Below are 22451 nucleotides of genomic sequence, written 5' to 3' on the forward strand. Positions count from 1 at the left end.
ACAAAGCTAGTGGATGTGATGGAATTCCAGTTGAGCTATTTCAAATCCTGAAAGATGATGCTGTGAAAGTGCTGCACTCAATATGCCAGCAAATTTGGAAAACTCAGCAGTGGCCACAGGACTGGAAAAGGTCCGTTTTCATTCCAGTCCCTAAGAAAGGCAACCCCAAAGAATGCTCAAACTACCGCACAATTGCACTCGTCTCACACACTAGTAAAGTAATGCTCAAAATTCTCCAAGCCAGGCTTCAGCAGTACATGAACCATGAACTTCCAGATGTTGAAGCTGGTTTTACAAAAGGCAGAGGAACCAGAGATCAAACTGCCAACATCCGCTGTATCATCAAAAAAGCAAGACAGTTCCAGAAAAACATGTATTTCTGCTTTATTGACTACGCCAAAGCCTTTGACTGTGTGGATCACAATAAACTGTGGAAAATTCTGAAGGAGATGGGAATACCAGACCACCTGACCTGCCTCTTGAGAAAACCTGTATGCAGGTCAGGAAGCAACAGTTAGAACTGGACATGGAACAACAGACTGGTTCCAAATAGGAAAAGGAGTACATCAAGGCTGTATATTGTCACTGTGCTTATTTAACTTATATGCAGAGTACATCATGAGAAACGCTGGGCTGGACGAAGCACAAGCTGGAATTAAGACTGCCGGGAGAAATATCAATAACCTCAGATATGCAGATGACACCACCCTTATGGCAGAAAGTGAAGAGGAACTAAAAAGCCTCTTAATGAAAGTGAAAGAGGAGAGTGAAAAAGTTGGCTTAAACCTCAACATTCAGAAAACTAAGATCATGGCATCTGGTCCCATCACCTCATGGGAAATAGATGGGGAGACAGTGGAAACAGTATCAGACTTTTATTTTGGGGGGCTCCAGAATCACTGCAGATGGTGATTGCAGCCATGAAATTAAAAGACACTTACTCCTTGGAAGGAAAGTGATGACCAACCTAGATAGCATATTAAAAAGCAGAGACATTACTTTGCCAACAAAGGTCCATCTGGTCAAAGCTATGGTTTTTCCAGTGGTCATGTATGGATGTGAGAGTTGGACTGTGAAGAAAGCTGAGCGCCAAAAAATTGACGCTTTTGAACTGTGGTGTTGGCGAAGACTCTTGAGAGTCCCTTGGACTGCAAGGAGATCCAACCCGTCCATCCTGAAGGAGATCAGTCCTGGGTGTTCATTGGAAGGACTGATGCTGAAGCTGAAACTCCAATACTTTGGCCACCTCAGGGAAGAGTTGACTCATTGGAAAAGACCCTGATGCTGGGAGGCAATTGGGGGCAGGAGGAGAAGGGGATGACAGAGGATGAGCTGGCTGGATGGCATCACTGACTCAATGGGCATGAGTTTGAGTAAACTCCGGAAGTTGGTGATGGACAGGAGGCCTGGCGTGCTGCGATTCATGGGGTCGCAAAGAGTCAGACACGACTGAGCAACTGAACTGACTGAATCTAAGTCAGATTCAAATGTGGAGCCAGGCAAGAGTGGGAACATTTTCTCTCCAGCCCTTCAGTGGAGACTGTAATGGTGAATATTGGTTAGAAATATTTTAATGTATGGATGAGCCTTGAGTGTGAGACAGTCTTCTTAGAGAAGCTTAATTTTAGGTAATGTATTTCTATAGATTGAGATATACTCAGAACATAGTTTCTGTTTGCAAGATGACCTCATTAAAGATTGGCCCTATGAACTAAATTCTGTCTTAAACAGATCTTCCCATCAAAGTATGGAGGGCTTACAGAGGTCAGATTCCACTCAATTCTCCTTAAAAATTTCCTTTCACATTCCCACCCAAATCAGAGCTGCTTAGAGGGTACAAAGGAGCCACACGCCAGCCCTTCATGTGGCAACACACATTCTTGGGACCTGACACAGCCAGGCTGCTGATCATGTTCAGTGTGGCTCAGAAAGGAAAGTCGCAAACCCCCAGACGCTTCCATAATTATAAGGGATTTTGTTTGTAATTCTTGCTGCTCCACTCAGCCTTCCCAGCCTAAGATTATGGACGAAAGACAAGATGGAAGGCTTTCCGAGGTGGAGCTGTTTGTGGCTCCACCAGTCCCCTCCCCTCCCGCTGTAGCCAGCTGGCAGAGAGACTTCTGTTCAGAGTGCCAGCCAGTTGCTCCCCCAGGTCTCGGGAAAGGAATGCTGAGTGCCAGGCTCCAGACTGGTAGTACAGGGCAGCTCCTGATAACTGAAAGGTCGTGGTTTTTGGAACAGAGCAGCAGAGGGGCGGTTCCCAGGGAGGAAAATGAATGTGGTAACCAGCCCAACAGCTGACTCTGTAGTCAGGAGCCCAGAGATGCTGCTCTCACAGTTTTCAAACACTGTTTTTTTTTCTTACAAAACTACAGCTGCAGCCTCATCAGAAAATATAATTGTCTTAACAGACAGAGTAACTAGGTAATGTGGGTTGCCTGGATAGCTTTATCAGTGTATCACAGCAGTGAAGCAAGTGGACTAAACTAATAAGAAGTGAGAATGGGAATTCTTAGTCAGACCCGCTCTTCTTGTCAAGCATTACAATTTCAGATCATTGATCTAAATCTACAATAGGGCAAGGGGCCAAGACAGCATCAGCCACAGCAAGTCTGCCCTTTTGGAGGCTGGGGTCCCTTCTGTCCTGCCAATAGGTGCCGATCCTGTCGGGCTGTGATTGCAACCTTGACTTTAGCTCGGGAAACACCCAGGGAACTGGGGTTCCACCTGGCTGACCACTCACACTGGGGCCTGCTCCCTCAGTTCAAATGCAGAGTAGTGGAGCAGAAGAGGTGCCCAGCCCTCACCTTCCAAAATCTAAGATGAAGTTTCCCTGGAACAGAAGGAAAGGCTGAGCACAGTGGAATTGTGTCCACTGAAAGGGTGAATGGACCTGAAGGCACGTCTACTTTCCTCTGAAAAAAAGAGGTGCTTTCCCCACCCAAGTAGCAGGAGAATCTATCCGGAGTCCTTGGAACTTAGGCTTAGGAGTGCTCGTCAGTTCTAAAGTCCAGCTCATGCACCTGTGCCGTTGGGGCAGAGAGGAAGCGGCTATTTCTACGCTCAGTGCTCAAAACCGTGGGCACTAAGAATGGTTTGTAGCCAGACATCACCGAGGGAGCCCCTTGTTCCCACGTGCGCGGAAGAGAAGGCCGGGGAGGATTGAGTGAGCGGACAGGCATGCGATCCGTAGGCGCAGCTGGTCCGTGGGAGAGGGACCCTCAGGTGGGACTCTAAAGGACACGTGTCAGGACAGGCGGGAACCCCAGTGAGCAGCCCAGCAGCCACACACCGCCAGAGTCGAGGGCAGTACAGAGCCTGGGAGAGGCACGGCCTTGGAAATTCCTCAGAAGAAGAACGTGTGGGCCTAGCGTGTCGTGTGTTGAAAAGCAGTAGCAGTGTGTGCTTCTCCCCCTCCGTGTGGTTCAGCAGGGCTGAGGCCGCGTCCTCCAGCCAGGAGGTGCAGGCAGGATCTTGTATGTGGGCCTACCCCACCGTCCTGAGCTGTATCTGGATTATCCCCCCACCCAAGGGGAGAATGTCGATGAGGTTTGCAGATTAGACCTGAGAAGGAGAGTCTCACAGCTGACACCTTGGGGCCCGTGTTTTCAGCACAGGGTGTTACAGTGAATGGAAAGATCTGTCTTTGTGAGGGAGCATGTCCCCATGTTGGCAAAGCTGTAAAGAATAAACGCATCTTGAATAAAAAAAAAAAAAAATTAAAGTCCAGCTCAGACACAGTCCTCTCCATGACAGCCTGGTGTACAGGCCTCCTGCAAAAATGTTCTGTCACTTATCATTTAGCTTCTATGGGAACTAGATAGAGAGCTGAAATGCTTTCACTTTTCTTAAAACTTGCTGATTCCCAAAAAATGTTATGCTCATTGTATTAAAAGTAAGCTTAACAATTGAAATCCAAGCATTACATAAAATTCCCCATGCAAGGACCGTCACTAAAAACAATATGGCACACAGTTTGGAGAGTGTCTTCACAGATTCAGCTGCCCATTTTTTTAATTACCTGCTAGCCCCTCAGTTACCAGTGACAGACGCATACTCAAATCTGGGGGTGGATATCAGGTCTCCCACACAGAAGCCTTGGACCCAGGCTGAGGGCAGAGGGCTCTGGTGAGCAGGAGAACCAAACCACACCTGGCCCCTGTGGCCCCACACCTCTCTGCTGCAGGCCGCTCCCCAGACGACAGAAAACCCACATGCCACCTCCATCAGTACACTGGACTGACTGGTTTCACTGGTGTCAAGTAAGAAAATCCTGGGAAGGAACATCTTGCCCAGCTGGGCTCAAGTACCTCCCCAGTTATCTGTGGTCACGGTGGTTTCTGCAGGAGCCTCGGGGGCAGAGAGAAGGGGAGGGTCCCAGGAGAAGGGGCAGGGCTGTGTCGTCAACAGACCGACACATGGCATCTTTAAAAATGTAACTCCACCTCATTTTAACCCTAAAAGGATCCTGTTAATCGGACTCTCTTGAATCTTGCCTTTACCTTCCCTTCCCCCTTAGTGTTGCTGTTTGTTTAGACATCTCTCTCTGTGTCATTCTTCTCAGTAGTAGCTCCCCTGGTAGCTCAGCTGGTAAAGAATCCACCTGCAATACAGGAGACCCCGGTTCAATTCTTGGGTTGGAAAGGTCCGCTGGAGAAGGGATAGGCTACTCACTCCAGTATTCTTGGGCTTCCCTGGTAGCTCAGATGGTAAACAATCCACCTGCAATGCATGAGACCTGGGTTTGATCCCTGGGTTGGGAAGATCTCCTGGAGAAGATATAGGCTACCCACTCCAGTGTTCCTGCCTGGAGAATTCCATGATCAGAGGAGCCTGACAGGCTGCAGAATGGGGTTGCAAGAGACAGACACTGCTGGATGACTGCTTGTTGGATGTTCTCACTATTATAATACTGCTGCGGTCTCCACCCTGGTCCTTGCATCTGTGCCCCGATGCCGTTTCTGTGGGATCAAGTCTGAGAAGTAGAAGGTGCTGGCTCAAAAAGGACTGTTATTTCAAATGTCAATTAGTGCCCCCCAACCCCGTCCATGATGAAGCAAATGTGTTAGCACCTCTGTCTCCACACCTTTGCTGAAACTGGATGATATACATTTTTTAAATTTGGTTAATCTGTAAGCAAAAAGAAAAAAAAATACCCTTAATGTTTTACTTTGTACCTCTTAATTATTAGTGATGTTGGAAATCATTTACAGTCATCCCTCAGTATCCTCGAGGGATTGATTCTGGACCTCTATGGATACCAGAGTTCAAGGATGCTCAAGTCCCTTGTGTAAAACATTGTAGTATTTGCATTAGAACCTACACACATCCTCTCATATATTTTACATCATGTCTAAGTTACTTATATAATACCAAATATAATGTAAAAGCTATGTAAATAATTGTAAATAAAATGTAAATGCTATGTAAATAGTTGCCAGCACATGGCAAATTGAAGTTTTGCTCTTTGGAACTTCCTGGATTTTTTTTTTTTAATCTCAAAAATTTTCCACCTGAAGTTGGCTAAATCTGCATATGCAGAATTCATAAGTAGGGAGTGCTGACTATAAAGTGTTTAAGTTTTTTAATGTCAGAAATTATTAGCAGCAGTATAAGTATCAGATCTATATGGTGTTTATCTTGGTACGTTATCAGCAACCAAATCAGGAGCAGGTTAATATTTGTTTTAGAGATGCCTGGTTTCCAACACCATCATAACAGCACCTTATAAATAGCTGCAGAAATATCATCTGTCTCCTAACTGTGTCTCATTTTGCCTTCCACTGTCAGCTAAGTTTCTGAAAGCAGAAAGTGTTTGAGGACTGTAGTCATCTGGTGGCAGATTTTACCTACCTGTATAATCTCAGAGGATCCGTTCCAGGACTCACCACAGATTCCTCCAACCCCCATCATAAATGTAATACTATATATATGTGTACACACACACACACACACATATATATTTTTTCAATTCCCGGCTGTGCTGAGTCTTTGTTGCTTTGCTCGGACTTTCTCTAGTTGCAGCGATCGGGAGCTCCTTTTCATTGCCGTGTGTGTGCTTCTCATTGCAGTGGCTTCTCTTGTTGCAGAGCACAGGCTCTGTGTGTGGGGGCTTCAGTAGTTGCATCTCACAAGCTCTGGAGCATAGGCTCTGTACTTGGGGCATGCAGAAGTAGTTGCTTCATGGCCTGTGAGATTTCCCCAGACCAGGGATCAAACCTGTGACTCCTACACTGGTAGGCGGATTCTTATCCACTGTGCCAGGAAAGTCCCATAGAACAACATTTATTTTTAAAAGATCCAGGTATAAGTGATCTGCGCAGTTTAAACTTGGTGTTTAATGTCAGCTATATTTTTTTTTTGGATAATTTTTCCTGCCTGAACCACCTCTCCTAGAGCATTCTTATAATCATGTGAGAGCACCCAGACCTAGGAGGTTTGGGCTGTGTTGAGTATTTTTACTCCTTTGTGACAAAGAATTGTCAGAAAGGGGGTGGGGCATGAGTGGATACCCAGCACAACACTGAAAGGTCCAGGCAGTTGACAGGCTCAAGCTTCTGCTCAGAGAAGTGGGGCCAAATGTCACCTGACCTGACCCCCCGCCACCCTTCAGATAAGTTTTAAATGCTCAGCAACTAGAAGGCCCCCCGGTGGCACTTCGTGTAAGTGAGATTGTAACTGGGAGCCATGTAAGACATTGAGAAAAACTTCAGGAAGAATCCATCTCTGGTTTTCAAGGCAAAAGAAATGTTCTTTTCTGCCAAGACAAGATGAGGAAGCTGAAAAAAAAAGATGGGATTTTTTTCCCTATAAAGCAAGAGGGGAAGTTGTCTTGAGAACAAGGATGAGACACACGGAGAGGGACAGGAGAGAGGCCATCTGAACTCATCTGTTGCATCCAATCCCACGGTGATCAGGCAGACAGGGGGTGGGGACCCCAGGCCGGCCAGCAAGCGCTCCCCTCGCTGGAGGCCCCCACGTGTGCAGTGAGTGGACATCCCGCAGGCCACTAATGCGCTCTGAGCCGAGCCAGCGAGGGGAGCTCAAGCAGAGCCTCAGGGGGAGGAGACCTGCGTGACCTGGCCTGGCTCCTGGAGAAAGCAGAGCAAAACCCAAAAACACGCAGCCCCGCCATCCCAGGCCAGGCGGACTTTCCTTCATCTGCCCCTCTGCCCACCATCCCTCTCACTCTGGAGAGGAGGAGGAGCCCAGCTCCCTTGGACAGTGACGTATCCCCCCCCTTGGCAACTGCGTTCATCCTGCGTTCCCCCTGCTTTCCCAGCCCGAGGGTTAATGGCTGACTTGACCCCCGCCCAGCAGCGGCAGCGGCCCTCTGGAGACAGCACCTTTGTCTAGGGGAGGCGGAGAAAGGGCCGTGGCCTCCCCTCTGCTCACAGCTGTCATAGCCATATTCCGGGTGGGACAGTCAGAGCACAAAGCAGAACTGTAATGAGCCTCGCCTGATCCGTTGCCCGCTGTGGTGTCCTGGAAGGGAGAGAGGGAAGCCGCCTGGAGGGGCTGCCAGGCTGGGTGCTTATCTGGAAATTAAACTTTCCCCTGGAAAAGCATTACAACCCTGAGCTTTCCACAGGGGCAGAGACTGTGGAGGGGAGAGCTTTTGTCCTTCTTTTCTGTTTCTTTCTCCCTTAAACCTCTACCACAGTAGAGAGGTGAGACAAAAGCCTTCCCTGCCAGAGTCGGGATCAGGCCCAAGTCCCAGAGGGTTCCAGGACACCCCAAAGCCAGGCAGCCTCTGCCCACCCAGGTCAGTGTCTCCCAGGCAGTTCTTGGGGTTATTCAGGTCCAGTCAGCCCTGGCTGTTGTGCTGTCCCTCAGACAGGCGGTTTTCTGCAGGACCTGCTAGGTGGCTGCCATCTCAAGAGGGAGGTCCTGGATCTGGTGTTGGGTGTGGAGAGGCCACTGGCCCAGCTTTTCCCTCCCGCTCTGCCTCCCCCAAAGCAAGCACGGTGTATGGCCTGCCAGCTTCAGGACCCATTGTCTTCTGCCCATAACCTGGTGAGGTGGGAACTGTTACTGTCCCCACTTTATCACAGCTGGAGAGCTTGGGTAACTTACTCTGCGCCATGGGTAGAGGAAGATCGTTTACTCGGGTCAGCCTGATGTCAGAGACCTGCTCGCACTCACTGGTACCCACCAGATCAGCCCAAGAACGTAGTGGCCACTCCCGAGAGAATTTGGGACAGGGTCCCATTACCTTTCAGGCTACTTTGCAAATGCCCACTTACCCTGTGGGGTTGACCAGTTGTTTTCAAACCTGCCTGAGCCTCAGAATCAGCTGGATGGTACATTTTAAAACAGAAGGCTGAAAAAATCAATAAATAAATAAAATTTTAAAAAAAAACAGAAGGCTGCCCTCTGCCCCAGCGTTCCCGACTCTGAGTCTGGGTCGTGGGGTCTGGGAACAGGCGTTCCTAACAAGTTCCCAGGTTATACTGCCGTCCCCAGCCTCACCACTACTCTTTGACAACCACTGGGGAGCACCAGTCCTGCTCAACAGAAAATACGCCAACATATTAACCTGTCAGGGCCTGCAGAATATTTGGAGAACTAACTCTAGGTTGTACTATCCTTTGAGTTTTGAAATAATTGTTTAAATGTTTACTGAGGTCTATTTGATTTATAACGTGTTAATTACCGCTGCACAGCAGAGTGCCTCAGTTATACACATGTGTACATTCTTTTCCATTGCTGTTATCACAGGACGGTGAATATAGTTCCCTCTGCCATACAGTAGCACCTCGTTGTTTATCCGTCCTATATGTACCAGTTTTGTACATCTGTATGTATCATGTGTAATATATGTGTAAATCGCTTCTATACATCAGCTTATCCGTCCTGTACATGCCGAACCCTCGGTGCTTTCCCCCCGCCCTCGGCAGCCATCCGTCCATTCTCTGTGTCCCTGTTTCTGCTTCCTCAGTTCAGTTCAGTCACTCAGTTGCGTCTGACTCTTTGCGACCCCATGGAAACCTGTTTCATAGGTAGGTTCATCGGTATCCTATGTTAGATGCCACATGTAAGTGATATGGTATTTGTCTTTCTGATTTGCTTCACTTAATATGATAATCTCTAGTTGCATCCACGTTGCTGTAAATGGCATTATTTTGTTCTTTTTTATGGCTAATATTCCATTTTACACACACACACACACACACACACACACACACCCCATATCATCTTTATCCATTCATCTGTTCCTTCCATCTCTTGGCTATTGTAAACAGTACTGCTATGAACATCGGGGTGCATGTATCTTTGTGAATTGTAGTTTTGTCCAGATATATGCCCAAGAATAAGATTGCTGAATCATATGGTAATTCTACTTTTAGGTTTCTGAGGAATCCCCATACTGTTTTCCACTGTGGCTGCACCAACTTACATTCCCACCATTTAAGTAGGAGAGTTCCCTTTTCTCCACACACTCACCAGCATTTACTATTTGTAAACTTTTTGATGATGGCCATGCTGACTGGTGTAAGGTACCTTCAATTTGTAGGAAATATCTTTTTTAAGTGACAAGAATCAAAGGGTACCTCGAGTACCTTCTATTTCTTTTTTAAAAATTATGTATCTATTATACTTGGTGGGCATTCTCTAGTTGTGGAGAAAGGGGGCTGCTCTCCAGTACACGGGCTGCTCCTCGTGGTGGCTTCTCTTGTTACGGAGCACAGGCTCTAGGTTTACGGGCTTCAGCGGTTGCAGCACGTGGGCCCAGGAGTTGCGGCACGTGGGCTTAGTTGCTCTGTGGCATGTGCAATCCTCCCAGACCAGGAGTTGAACCTGTGTCCCCTGCACTGGAAGGATGACTCCCATCTACTGTACCACCAGGGAAGCCCAAGTGTGTTACATTTCTAAAGAAGTATTTCAAAGAAAACATGAAAAAAGGCCCCCCAGGTATTAGTTTATCTCTGTGTTTTCTGTATGTTTAAAATTTTCCAGTGACTTTTACTGAAAAGAGCTGTCAAGTGAACCTCTGGTGGTGAGTCTCAGATTCATGGGAGAGGATTTTCCTGCCTGAAGCCTTCTCCCCACTCACTGGAAAAAAAGTGTTGCTCTTTCCCAGCACCGTGCCGCCTAAACCTGCCGTGTCGGGGAGGGCGTCTCCTCACTCAGTCGCGTGGAAAGCGCTCTGAGCATTGCCACCACTTCAGTTCACTCTAATTTTGCTCAGCGTGTGGAACCTCAGGCCTTAGGCATCTGTCCCTCCACACTGTTGACAGTCCACGCAGGCGAGCTCTGAGTCCCCTGGGTGGTTTTGTGTGAGGCGTGCCTGTCACCGAGCTTTACGGAAGCAGTCTGAGGTGCTGAGGGAGGGACCCTCTCTCTCTTCGGACAAGTCACTCTTGGACAGCGGTCATCCAGACGCCCCGCCGGCTCCCCGCGCCCTCTGCTGGCGATGCCCGTCGCTCTTTCGTGCTTCCCTTGCGCTGCTTTGTTTATGACGTCGCCCCTGAAGCGTTCCAACTGGAGGGCGTTGCTGCTTGTCCCGTCTCATCCTTTTTAAAATACAGCTTGAGAATACATAGCACTGATCAATGAATAATTTTTAACCTCCTTCCTGTCTTCTCAGCTTCCACCTTCTCTCCAGAGCTTCTTACAATAGCCCCCGAAAGGGTTCCTATCTCTGACCTTGCCTCCCTGCATCCCTCCTCAGTACAGCAGACAGAGGGAGCCTGTTAAAATGTAAGGTGAATCCTGTCACTCTTCTAGTATAGACCCTCCGGGGGCTTCTAAATCTAATTCTAGAGAGAAAACAACCTATGAGGCCCTATGAGACCTGGCATTCTGCCCCACACTCTCTGACCAGCTCTCCACCTTCACCCCCAGCGGACACGTGTAAGTAACCATCACCACCTCTGAAGAGGTGTTGTGTGTTGGTCAGACTGATCTAGCTCCGTCCTGATGGACTCAGGGGTGGTGGGGGGCCTCAGAGAGTCTGTGGTGATCGGGATCTTTTATGCTGGCCAGAGTTCTCTGACCTGAAGACCACCAGAGCCCTGGGGAGTCCTCTTCCTCATGTGTGTGGACTATCATCCCTTCCACCCTTCCCTCCCTAGAAGGCTTAACTTCTTGATAATGTGTCACAGACAAGAATGGGACGTTCTTGTCACATCGAGATTATGAGGAGATTGCATCTGCTGGCTGGGGGCCTGTTACCCTGTTGCTGTGAGGTGAGGAGGGCAGGCCTGGGCTCAGGGCAGTGAAACAGCCTGTGGATACCAGTCCCTGCTCCTTGCTCAGCACCTCACAATGGAAATCTTGGGGAGACAGGGCTGTGGAATGAGGCGACGTCAGCCTAGGCCCAGCTGCACCGGATTCCAGCCACAAAATGTCTCACAACCTCCACTTCCAGGTTGGTAACAGCAGAGATGATGGTGCCAGACTGGCCTGCTTGATGAGAGCTAAATAGGCCCCTTGCTTGTTTATCTGCCATCTTTCCAAAGCCAGTTCCATGCGGGCTGTGTCCAGTGCAGGGGCGTCCAGAGAAACCGCTGTAGGTCTTGAGATCCAAGCTGCAGTTTTCCTGTGGTGCTGACCCTGCCGTGGGACTCTAGAACCCACAGAGACATTCATGGCCTGTCACGTTCCCAGGGTTTGGGCCAGGTGCTCCTTAGAACTGCCAGCCCCTGCTTAGCATTCCCACAGCGTGGGTGGCCAATGGCCCCTCGGACCAGCCTGTGTCCCTGTGAAGGATTTGTGTTCATCCATGATGGGGGAGGAACCGCCGTGGAGGCCTGGGGGCACCCTGGCAGTACTACAGAAGGTGCCCCCCACTGCCCTTCTTTCCCGCTCCCACCCCCTGGGGCGGCTGTCAGTGGTCTGGGGTGTGTGTATGCACTGTGTGTGTGCACACACACACACACACACAGTCTGTAGGTCACACTGTAGATACTTTGTTCTTCACCTTGCTCTGTTCCTTTAACGCATCCCTTTTGTTAAGTCTTGTCCATAAGCACACCTGTTTTGTTTCATTTTTTAATTTAAACTTTTTATTTTGTATTGGTGTATAGCTGATTAATAATATTATGATAGTTTCAGGTGGACAGCGAAGGGACTCAGCCATACATACACGTGTATCTATTCTCCCCCAAACTCCCCTCCCATCCAGGCTGCCACGTAACATTGAGCAGAGTTCCCTGTGCTATACAGTAGGTCCTTGTTGGTTATCCATTTTTAATATAGCAGTGTGTACAACTATTTTTATGACATTTTTCACCCTATTTCCTCAAACTCTCTCCACCATTGTCATAATTATTTCCATAATGTCTACGTAATTTTCTTTGTTTTGATATATATTGTAATTCACTAAACCTTATATTCCACGAAACATCTTTGTGTATCTTTTTACTTCTGTGGAATTATTTCCTTAGAATTAATTTCTGGAGTCCACATGTTGTCTTAAAGGGTATAAACATTTCCAGTATTCTTCACGTCGTTTCTTTCCCAAAAGGTGATGTCAATGTACAGTGCTAGGAAGAATGCTTTTTTGTTGTTGATGTTTTGGCATTACCAGCTAGGTACTATTGGGGGAGGAGGGCATGGAGAAGAATGAGGAGGAAAAGAGCTGTTAGCAATGACTGGAGATGCAGTGAGTTGGTTTGTTTCGTCTTCTCAGCACGACCAGCTCCACAGCCAGCAGCTGTGACACGGAGTTCACTAAAGAAGACGAGCAAAGGCTGAAGGACTACATCCAGCAGCTCAGGAACGACAGGGCAGCGGTCAAGCTGACCATGCTGGAGCTGGAGAGCGTCCACATCGACCCTCTCAGCTACGACGTCAAGCCCCGGGGAGACAGCCAGCGACTAGACCTGGAAAACGCAGTGCTGATGCAGGAGCTCATGGCCATGAAGGTATCCGTGTTGGGGGCGGGGTGCTCCTCTCAAACCCTCATCCCCTGCACTCCGCTGTCATCAGGAGGAAACATAAAAAGGCCTCTAGAAAGCTGGTCAGCCGTCCGTGTTCAGTGGCCTCTCCACAGGAGGACAGCCAGAACCTCGTGTGTAGGCAGAAGTGGCTTCAGTATGTCTCAGGGTCCCTTGAGCTGGAAGCGCTCCTAGAGAGGTGCACCGAACACTGGAGAAGTCTCAGGGGGTCCCAGGCCAGAATGGAACACCTCGTCTCCAGGAGAAGCCAGAGGAGGCCTCTGCAGGCTGGAACAGCCTCTGTTCCGTCTCCAGAGTGCTTGCAGGTGCTTCCCGGGTTGATGCTGATGTTCAGGTGAGCTGGGGAGAACAGGGCCAGGCCAGGGCAGCATTTGGACAGGAGCCCTGGTTTCCTGACCCCCTGTTCCTTTGGTGCCATGTGGAGCATCAACAACCATCAACCCCATCACACCCCAAGTGACTTGCTCAGCACAGCCGTCCCTTCCGTGGCCACTCAAGCTGGAATCAGGTGAAGCCTGGGAAGCCTGGGGGCCGTGACAGCAGATACAAGTCAGATACTGGTCCTCCTGCTCAGACCTGGCCTCACTCCCCCTGGGGAGTCCTCATGCGATATTGGCTGACTTCCCCTCTCACTGCCCATGAGCTGGGAGTCGTGTCCTTCACCGCGGGGCCTTCCCCCTCTCTGAGGGGCTCGGCACCCTGCAGAATCAGCTCTGAAGCTGCCCTTCTATGATTTCTTCCGAATGTCACATTTCCTTTGGCTGAAGACTACAGATTTCCTTCTTATATTCAGGCCAGTGTATTGTGTGATAAATTCAGTGCTATTTTGGCCAGGAAATAGCTTTCTGGTGAAATAAAAACTCTAATATTCCCTTTGATACTTGTGAATAAAGTATGTACACACTGTAAAAATTTTCTTTAAAAAAATAGAAATTATAAAAAGCTGGGAGAGAATTAACCCATCAGATCATAACTCAGGGACAGCCATTGGGTCCCCTCCCGAGGGCTCCCTTCCCTGTGTGTCCCCCCAGTGTGCTCAGGGATGTGTGATCGCCCATCGAATCCAGAGGCTGCAGATTCACCCTTTTGTTCTAAGCTGCAGCTGCTGAAAAACTCAAGTTTTCTGGTTGTTTTCACTTGTGCTTGGTGTTCAGTAAACATTATTGATCTCTAGACGGACGTGGCTCCTCAGATCTGCTCTTCTGCTAAACAGCCCATCCTCTCATCATCATTCCTCTTCCTTTTTCTCTCCAACTGTTTTAAATATTTATTTTCTATGTTTTCCCTTGTTAATTCTGGTTCTTTAAATGCAGATTCTGGTCCTTTAAATGCCTCACCCTGACTCACTTCCATTTTCTCTATGTGTGTGCGTGTGTGTGTGTGTGTGTGTGTGTTTGGGAACAGCCTCTATTTGGTCTCTAGAATGCTTGCAGGTGCTTCCCAGGTTGACGCTGATGTTCAGGTGAGCCGGGGAGAACAGGGCCAGGCCAGGGCAGCATTTGGACAGGAGCCCTGGTTTCCTGACCCCCTGGTCCCTTTGGTGCTGTGTGGGACACCAACAATCATCATCCCCATCACACCCCAGGTGCCAGTTCACCCTCGGTGGAGGTCTTGTCTTCTTGGTGGTCCTGGGCCATCCTGGGTAGAGATATCCCTGTAAATGCTTGCAGCCTTGACCTGTTCGGACCTGTCGGTTTCAGAGGTTTAGGGCTAGTCTTTGTTATATTCTCGGCTGAGAGCTCCTGTTATCCATTCATAATCCCTCAGGTTTGTCATCTGATTCCTCAGAGGAGGCTTTTCTTCTCTTTTCCCCCGAAACCTGAGTGAGGACACCTCTGTCCTGGCCACGTCTCCCTAAAGGCAGTCTTCTAGTCTCTTCTACGAGGTAGTGCTCCCGCCGGGCTCTCCGGCCTGGCTGTCCGCCCCGCCCTTGTGGAGGTGCTGAAAGCCCAGGTCCTGGGCCCCCTGCCCATCCGAGGCCGCAGGGGCCGGCACTGTGGCTGCCTCATCTTTCCTCTTGGGCAGAACACCCACTTCACCTCTGGCACCTATGCATTCATCTCTCCTTCTCTCAAGCTTGCATCTGTGTGTTGTTCTGGGTGTGACTGTCCACATTAGTTCAGGACACAGTGTTGCCAGCACCTTGAGAATCCTGTTTCTGGTGGCAAGAGATGAGACAGTTCAGTGTGTGGAAACACCTTTCATCCTGGTTTTATGTCATCGTCAGGAAAGGTTTGCGTCTTCTTTTGAGCAGTTGCTCGGCACTTTGCCTTCCCTGTGGCTAATGCCCATGTCCCTGAGTATAACTAGCCATGGTGGGTGCCCTCCCGGTGTTCCCCACATTGGAGCTGAGAACATCCCCTCCCGGGTCTGGCTTACCCAAGAGACCACAGCAGGCCTGTGGCTTGTTGCCTCAGAGGAGGGTCACTTTGGGGGTGACCACAGTCAGTGACTTGGTGAATCCCTCTCGAGGGATTCAGTGTATGAAGTGACTCAGCATATGAGGAATCCTTTTAAGTAGGATCACAGAAAGAGCTGGGGAGACTGACCCCATGGGGTCATGGGGTGGTAGACTCGCCCTCCAGCAGAGGCAAAGCACAGGGTTGTGTATGGGCTCACCTCGAAAGGGGGACTGTAGCTTGGTGCTTACCTGGCCTCTGAGCTGGAGGTCGTGGGTTCAAACTCAGGCTCCATAATTTATTCAGCATGTGGGCTGAGAAGAAGCCGTGTCCCATCCATGAATGGAGATATTCATAGTACCTACCTCAGGGTGAGAGGACTTAATGAGCTGCTTAGTATAACCATTTAAAGCAGTGTTACCTGCTCAGTAAATGCTAGTGCTTCTCACTGTTATCTGGTCCAGGGGAGCACTGTCCTATTTTAGGGTCACTTCTTACTCTTCACAGCAAACTCTCCTTAGACTTTTCCAAGATACTTTAAGAAGTGACCTGATGAATAGTCACTTGAGAAGGGCTCTGTTTCGATGGATTTTATTTGGGTCCTGAAGTTGATAGGACCTGGGGCCAGTGTCACTGCTGTGGGTGCTTCCGAGCTGCCCAGCATGGCTGCAGGACCCAACTGCCATGAGGGCGATGATATCCATGGATTAATGTCATGAAAATGGGAAAGGAAACAGAATTTAGAAGGGACCTAGTCAGATGCTTCAACCTCTTTGACGCGGGTTAGCCTCTGCCTGCCAGAAAACTGGTCTCCAGCAAGGCGAGTATGACCACTGGGGAAGTGGAGGTGGAATATCCTGGTTGTTAGAAAGATGTTCCTTATTGTGCCAAAGCCTGCAGGCCTGTCCCTTCTACCCACTGATCTCGGTTCTGGGGCACAGTGGCAAGCCCGTGGTGTGGTGCCACAGTCAGTACTGCGGGCCTGTGGGACAGCCGTCTAGTCTCCCCCCAGCAGCTGCCAAGTGACACCTCTGCGGGGCCTCTCGGGGCGGTCGGGGGCCCTGTTGTCACCCACCAGCCCCTCGTACACTCTGCGCCCCGCAGGAGGAGATGGCCGAGCTGAAGGCCCAGCTCTACCTCCTGGAGAAGGAGAAGAAGGCCCTGGAGCTGAAGCTGAGCACGCGAGAAGCCCAGGAACAGGCCTACCTGGTCCACATCGAGCACCTGAAGTCTGAGGTGGAGGAGCAGAAGGAGCAGCGCACACGGTCCCTCAGCTCCACCAGCAGCGGCGGCAAGGACACAGCCAGCAAGGTAGGGGCGGGCCAGCTCAGCCTTCCCTCGCTCAGAGCCTGAGGCCGGCAAGGTAGGGGCGGGCCAGCTCAGCCTCCCCTCGCTCAGAGCCTGAGGCCGGCAAGGTAGGGGCGGGCCAGCTCAGCCTCCCCTCCCACAGAGCCTGAGGCCGGCAAGGTAGGGGCGGGGACCGGGCTCAGCCTCCCCTCCCACAGAAGAGCCTCACTCTCAGTGCCCTCAGCTTCCTTATTTGCAGAGCAACTGCAGCCATTCTAGAGATCTGAAAGACAGTGACATTTTGAGTGCAAAGAAACCAAGTCCACACTTTTTCAAACCTCACTTTTTGTAGCAGGTAGAGCATCTCATAGATCGTGGTCTCCTCCAGGGAGTGGCCCGTGCAGTGGCCCAGGACGCGGGTACTCACCCCGCCTCCTCCCCCGGCCCATGTGATCATCGGTGTTGACCCTGTGGTACTGATCACCACACTGTCATCTCCCCTAAGAGTTACCCCATTTACGTGAGAAAAAAAGAGGTTTAAAAGAATGGGGGGCGGGGTGTCTCACAGCTGGTAAATGGCAGAATCAGGATTTAACCCCAGTCTGGCTGGCTCTGGTCCTCCTCCTCTCCTCAACTTCCTTAAGGTGGAAGGCAGGAGGTGGCCTGAGGCAGAGGAGGAGGAAGGTGAGCCCTGAGTTACCCCAAGGAGCACAGAGTGTGGGCTGCCGGTGGCGTCATCTTGCAAACTCACACTTTCATTAACCCTCAAGTCTTTTTTTCTAGAATTCAAGCTTATTCCGTCATCCTTTATTGCAGAATAATTCCAAATACTGCATTGGAGAAAAAAAATAGTCTAGACCCTAAAGAAAAATATCCCTCATCGCAGGGTGCTATAATTCTGTGCATGCGATTTTCTGTTCCTGATGAATGCCAGCTTCTCCTGACCCGTTTATCTGTGGCCCAGGACTGTGGGCATGCAGTGACTTGCTGGTCTAGTGAGTGGCCCCTCATGGCCCAGGTGCGGAGGTGTCTTCACCAGAGGAGTGTCCCTGAGAAGAAAGCCCCTTGCTGATGCTCTGTGGCAGGGAATGGTTCCCCTAAACAGCTAAGAGCTATGCTGCCTGCTCCAGAGGCCAGAGCCGCCCTCTGCCCACTCTCACCTACAAGGCTGCCCAGGGAGCTGGGGCTCCAGCGCCCAGCGAGGCTGCTCTCCCAAGGCCCTGCTGCTCCTCAGTCATCCATTCCTGTGATGGGTGTGATCTGGTCCAGGCAAGATGCTGGAGGCAGTTCCAGGAGTTTAGCTTCCAGTGGGGGACACCGATGGGCAAATAGATGATCACACAGGACATCCAGAGTGCACATCCAGAGTGCAAAGATGGACGTCCGGTGCAAGGGGAGGCCACAGGCCAGACCCACGATCCAGATTTGGAGGTTAGGCGCAGGTTTCCTGAACGCAGACCCAGTGGAGAGTGGGTGCAAGCCCGATGAAGAGGCCAGGAAGGACCGGAAGTCTGCCCTGGGCCGATGGAGCAGCACAGGCCAAGCCCAGGGGGAGGAGGGGTCAGTGTCTTGGCTGGAGAGACCCACCAGCTACCTGTCCTGGGCACGGGGAAGGTTCACAGAGGGGCTTTTGCAGGGAGTGACGTGACACAGTCTGAGCTTGGGAAAGGTCACCATGTGGGTGCGCCCTGAGACCACATGCTGGTGCCTGAGGGGTCTGACCACGGGGCGGGCAGCACTGCTTCTTCACCCGGGAGGATCCGGGCTCCCAGACGTGGCTTGTCTGTCCCGTGGCAACGGCTTTAGAACCCGTGCACAGCCTTTGAGTTTGTGAGCCGTCACTGTGGGGCAGAGCTCCTGTGTTTGCGTGGGTACTCTTAGGGTGGGCTGGAAGTGGACTTACCAAGCTCTTAGGAGGCCCATGAGCTGAGCATTTTCCCCTAGTTCTTAGTATTTATTTTGACTGGGGGAACACTGTATTTTGTGGAATGGCTCCAAAAAACAGAAATCTCTTTGACGGAGACCAGATGATTTATTTTTATTTTTTTACATTAGAGAACAGAGCTTTTATAAAAGTACCCTGTGTTGTTCAGGTAATGAAATTAGAATAAGCTGATTATTTTGTCTTTCAAAAATTAGATCCATTTACTCTATGAATAATATCTCCCTTCTGGGCTATTCATTTGGTCTTATCTGTTGGTAGATGAGGCAAGCAGTCTGGAGCAGAGGCTGGAGCCAGATAGTCAATATTTTAGGATTTTGGGGTCATACAGACTCTGTTACACCTATGTAACTCTGCCATTGCAAAATTGTCTCTTCCTTACTGCGAAGGAAGTGACAACACGACACAGAGGCACATGGCTAGGTTAACAATGCTTTATTTATAGACATTGAAATTTGAATTTCATATGACTCCTACATATCATAAAATAGTCCTTTGATTTCTTGCCCTTGATTTTAAAAATAGAAACACAATTCTTACCCTGTGGGCATTTATAAAAACAGGTGGCCAGTCAGACTGGAGTCTAGAACATCTATTCTTGCTTCGAGTTAGGGAGGTGGTTGGGTATCATGCTTGGTTTAAAACTTCCCTTCAGCCAACAGGCTGGGTCCCACATCTTGACCAAATCACATTAGGTTTTTTCAGTTCTTGTCTGTATGCTGCAGAGATTACTAGGTATTTTCGGTGAGCGGCGCTGAGTGAAACAAAGCTGGCCCTGTCTTTAAGGAGACACGTCAACCCCGCGGGGGAGTCGATGTCCTCACAGAGGGTGTTGGACTCTGGAGGGATTGCCGAGCTGGTCAGAGGCGGCTCAGGGCTGCGAGACACCAGGTGGAGCGGAGGGAAGGGAGCAGAGCTGGGGGCGGGAGGAGGGCTCAGACGCGGTGCTGTCCTCCAGAGCCCCGGGCGGTGTGCCGCGTCTGTGCGGGCGGCAGAGGCACCCCGGTGCCGCCCGTCATCTGGACTCTGGCCCTGACTCCTTGACTCCTTGGAGCGCTCACCCATTGAGATGCAGCCTTCTGTCTACATTCTGTCTCGAGTAACAGGTCACAAGCTTTTTCTTCTGGAGCCTGGGTTGTAGTAAATCCTCAGGGAATGTCTGCTGAGCAAATTATCAGATGAGCGCTGTCCCCCTCTGCTTATTCCACAGCAGAGCAGCTGCCCTCCGTCTGTATGCAGACAGCGAGCCGCTCAAATGGGTCCAGCTGTGGTGTTATGAATGGACTGTGCTCCATGCCAGATTTAGGCGTTCTCTGAAGGCTCTTATGTGTCCTCATCTGTAAAACGGGAGAAGTTGGTTTAGTGATGTCAAAGTTCCTGTCTGATGCCAAGATGTACTTCCATTTTCTTCCCCTTTCCCTGGGTTTTCTAGATTACCTGAACCCAGTAAAGCCCCTGAATCCAGAGAAGATTGGTTTTCTTCCCGGAGGGTGTGGGATGGGGGGAGGGACCACATAAGCATGTGTGTTTCCCACATGTCTTTCCTGAGGGACAGGAGCGCTGACCTGAGTGGGCATCTCGGTTCTGCCAAGACCTTGCAGTAACTCAGGACAGCATCACTTCCCTGTGCCTTGGTTTCCTCCTTGGCCAGGAGGGGATACTGACAGTGTCCACTGCAGAGGGCCATCACAGTGGTCAGACGAGGGAACTCGTGTGTGTGACCTGGGAGCCCCGTGAGTGCTCTGGACGTGGGGCAGCCTGGGTGCGCTGCGGGCACCTGGCCGGGGCCGCCCTGCACTCTGCTCACCTCCCGCTCTGCCATCGGCGCCCTCGGCTCAGCCGCAGGCCTGACCCGGTGCTTTGCATCCTCAGGAGTGTCCGGACGCCGCCTCCCCCGCCCTATCCCTGGCCGAACTGCGGACGGCGTGCGGCGACAGCGAGCTGGCTGCGGAGTTCGCGAATGCCATCCGTCGGTAAGCGCCCAGCCCGCCGCCCAGAAGGGTGGTTTCTTCCAGGGGTGACGATGTATGCAGGGGTGACGGTGTAGGCCAGGGGTGACGGTGTAGGCAGGGATGACGGTGTAGGCCAGGGGTGATGGGGTATGCAGGGGTAACGGTGTAGGCCAGGGGTGATGGCTGGGGTTAGTTCTCCCAGCTGCTGACGCTCCTTGCCGGGAGTATCACAGGTGCCTGGGAGAGAGGAGGCCCCGTACCGCCTTCTTGTGCAGGCCTGCAGGCCAGAAAGGTGAGTGCAAGAGGAAAGTATATATGGTCATCCCGCCTGCAGAGAGAAAAAGGTCTGCTCCTTTGCCTTTCTGTTGCGGTGTGGCATTGGCTAGAACCTCAGGACTGTGTTAAAAGCTGACAATCCAAACAGGTGTCTTTGGTATCACTGGGATGGAATATTGCAGGTAAATTCTGTTGGCTGTTTCGGGAATTTTTAACAGTTTCTTTGGCTGCTTTATACATATAGCATATTCCTCAAATATAAAGATAATGAAGTTGATTAAAGAGAAAAAAAAACAAACAGGCATCCTTACCTTGTTTCCAGCTTCAATGAGAATGCCTGCCTCACCATCTCTGTCTTTGCACTCAGACGGCCTCTGTTTATTTACCTCCGGACGTTTACCTCTATTGTGGCTGTTTCTCCCTGTCCTTTATCTCTAGATCTGTCTTCCATATCCGGACTTTTTATCCTCTGCCCACCCTTTTACACTCAGTTCTAGAGCAAGGATATCCAGCAGAAAAGTAATGCAAATCACAGTTTAATGTTAAATGTGCTAGGATCCATGTTTTAAAAAAAAGAAACACATATAGTCCACTTTAATAACGTATTTTATTTCACTCAGTGCATCCAAAATATTTCAAAATGTAAATCCATGTCTCTAAAAGATATTCTTTCTTCTAATTTCTCTAATTCTATTTTATTAAATTTTCTTCTAAATTTTTTTTTACTAAATTTTCAAAGTCTACTGTGAATTTAGTACGTTTATACTTATTGCACATCAGATTCAAACGAGCCAACACGTCCAGCATTCAGTAGCTCACGTGGCTGTGGCTGCCCTATGAAATAGTGTGGTTCTGAGGAGGTTGTTAAGGTCCACTTTCCAACCCACTCCAGTATTCTTGCCTGAAGAATCCCCATGGACAGAGGAGCCTGGTGGGCTACAGTCCACGGGGTTGCAAGAGTCAGACACGACTGAGTGACTGAACAACAAATGTAATCCTTAGCTAGAGCCACCATGGTGTTTGACTGATGTGTTGAGTTTATTCGGTTGATTAAATCTATCATCTCTCTTGTAATGATATATCTTCTTGCGTCTCTCTGAGGACACTTATACTCAATATCTTGTCTACTGTATTGACTCTTTCCTCACAGGTAAGCTTTACAGTTGAGCTTGGTGACTTGGCTCCGGCTCGTAAGCTCACCTTGCGCGCTTTCTGTCCCTCCCTGCTGACGGCAGTTCTCCAGGCTGAGTGTCTGATCCAGGTGTCTGGTCCCCTCCCGTTCTGATGGCTGGAGCACCCCTGAGTCCCCTTCTTCCCTTTGTAGCAGCTTGCTTCTGTGTGCATTTTGAGTTGTGGTTTCCTTTTTCAAGAATAAAACCTGCCTTTCCTTTTTTATGATTGCTCACGGTTTCTGACAGGCAAAGAACGCTCCTTAGTTTCTATCATTCTTTAGAATTTTTTTAAAAAAATACATTTGCCATCACTTGGGAGGGTTTGGAATGGAGGGGAAGGCTACAGTGCACTCAGGCTGCTGTCGTGGTCCAGCGGGGCTCTTGATACTGTGGTGTAGCCTCTGGCTGAGGGTGGGCCGAACGCTGCCTGGTAGGGAACCTCACCACCCTCCTGACTGACTCACTGCCACTTTTGGTCTTTCCTTCCAAGCTGTAATAGCTCAGTTTTTATGCTGCCA

The 22451-nt window shown here is 50.0% G+C and overlaps 1 protein-coding gene and 1 non-coding gene across 8 annotated transcripts in view; both read left to right on the top strand.

Annotated features, from left to right (window-relative positions):
- Positions 1 to 22451, top strand: part of MCC (MCC regulator of WNT signaling pathway) — a 500790-nt gene that overhangs the window by 460348 nt on the left and 17991 nt on the right. For all 7 annotated transcript variants that reach the window (XM_043470593.1, XM_043470597.1, XM_043470599.1 and 4 more), the window contains 3 exons: positions 12638 to 12872; positions 16409 to 16615; positions 20406 to 20506. In XM_043470593.1, the coding sequence (XP_043326528.1) occupies positions 12638 to 12872; positions 16409 to 16615; positions 20406 to 20506 (543 nt within the window). The remainder of the gene's footprint in view (positions 1 to 12637; positions 12873 to 16408; positions 16616 to 20405; positions 20507 to 22451) is intronic.
- On the top strand, positions 2998 to 3112 carry LOC122444458. Its single transcript, XR_006270289.1, has one exon. It is a non-coding gene; the product is annotated as a small nucleolar RNA SNORA43 (small nucleolar RNA).

Source organism: Cervus canadensis, chromosome 6 (genome assembly GCF_019320065.1).
Source record: "Cervus canadensis isolate Bull #8, Minnesota chromosome 6, ASM1932006v1, whole genome shotgun sequence".
Lineage (NCBI taxonomy): Eukaryota > Metazoa > Chordata > Mammalia > Artiodactyla > Cervidae > Cervus > Cervus canadensis.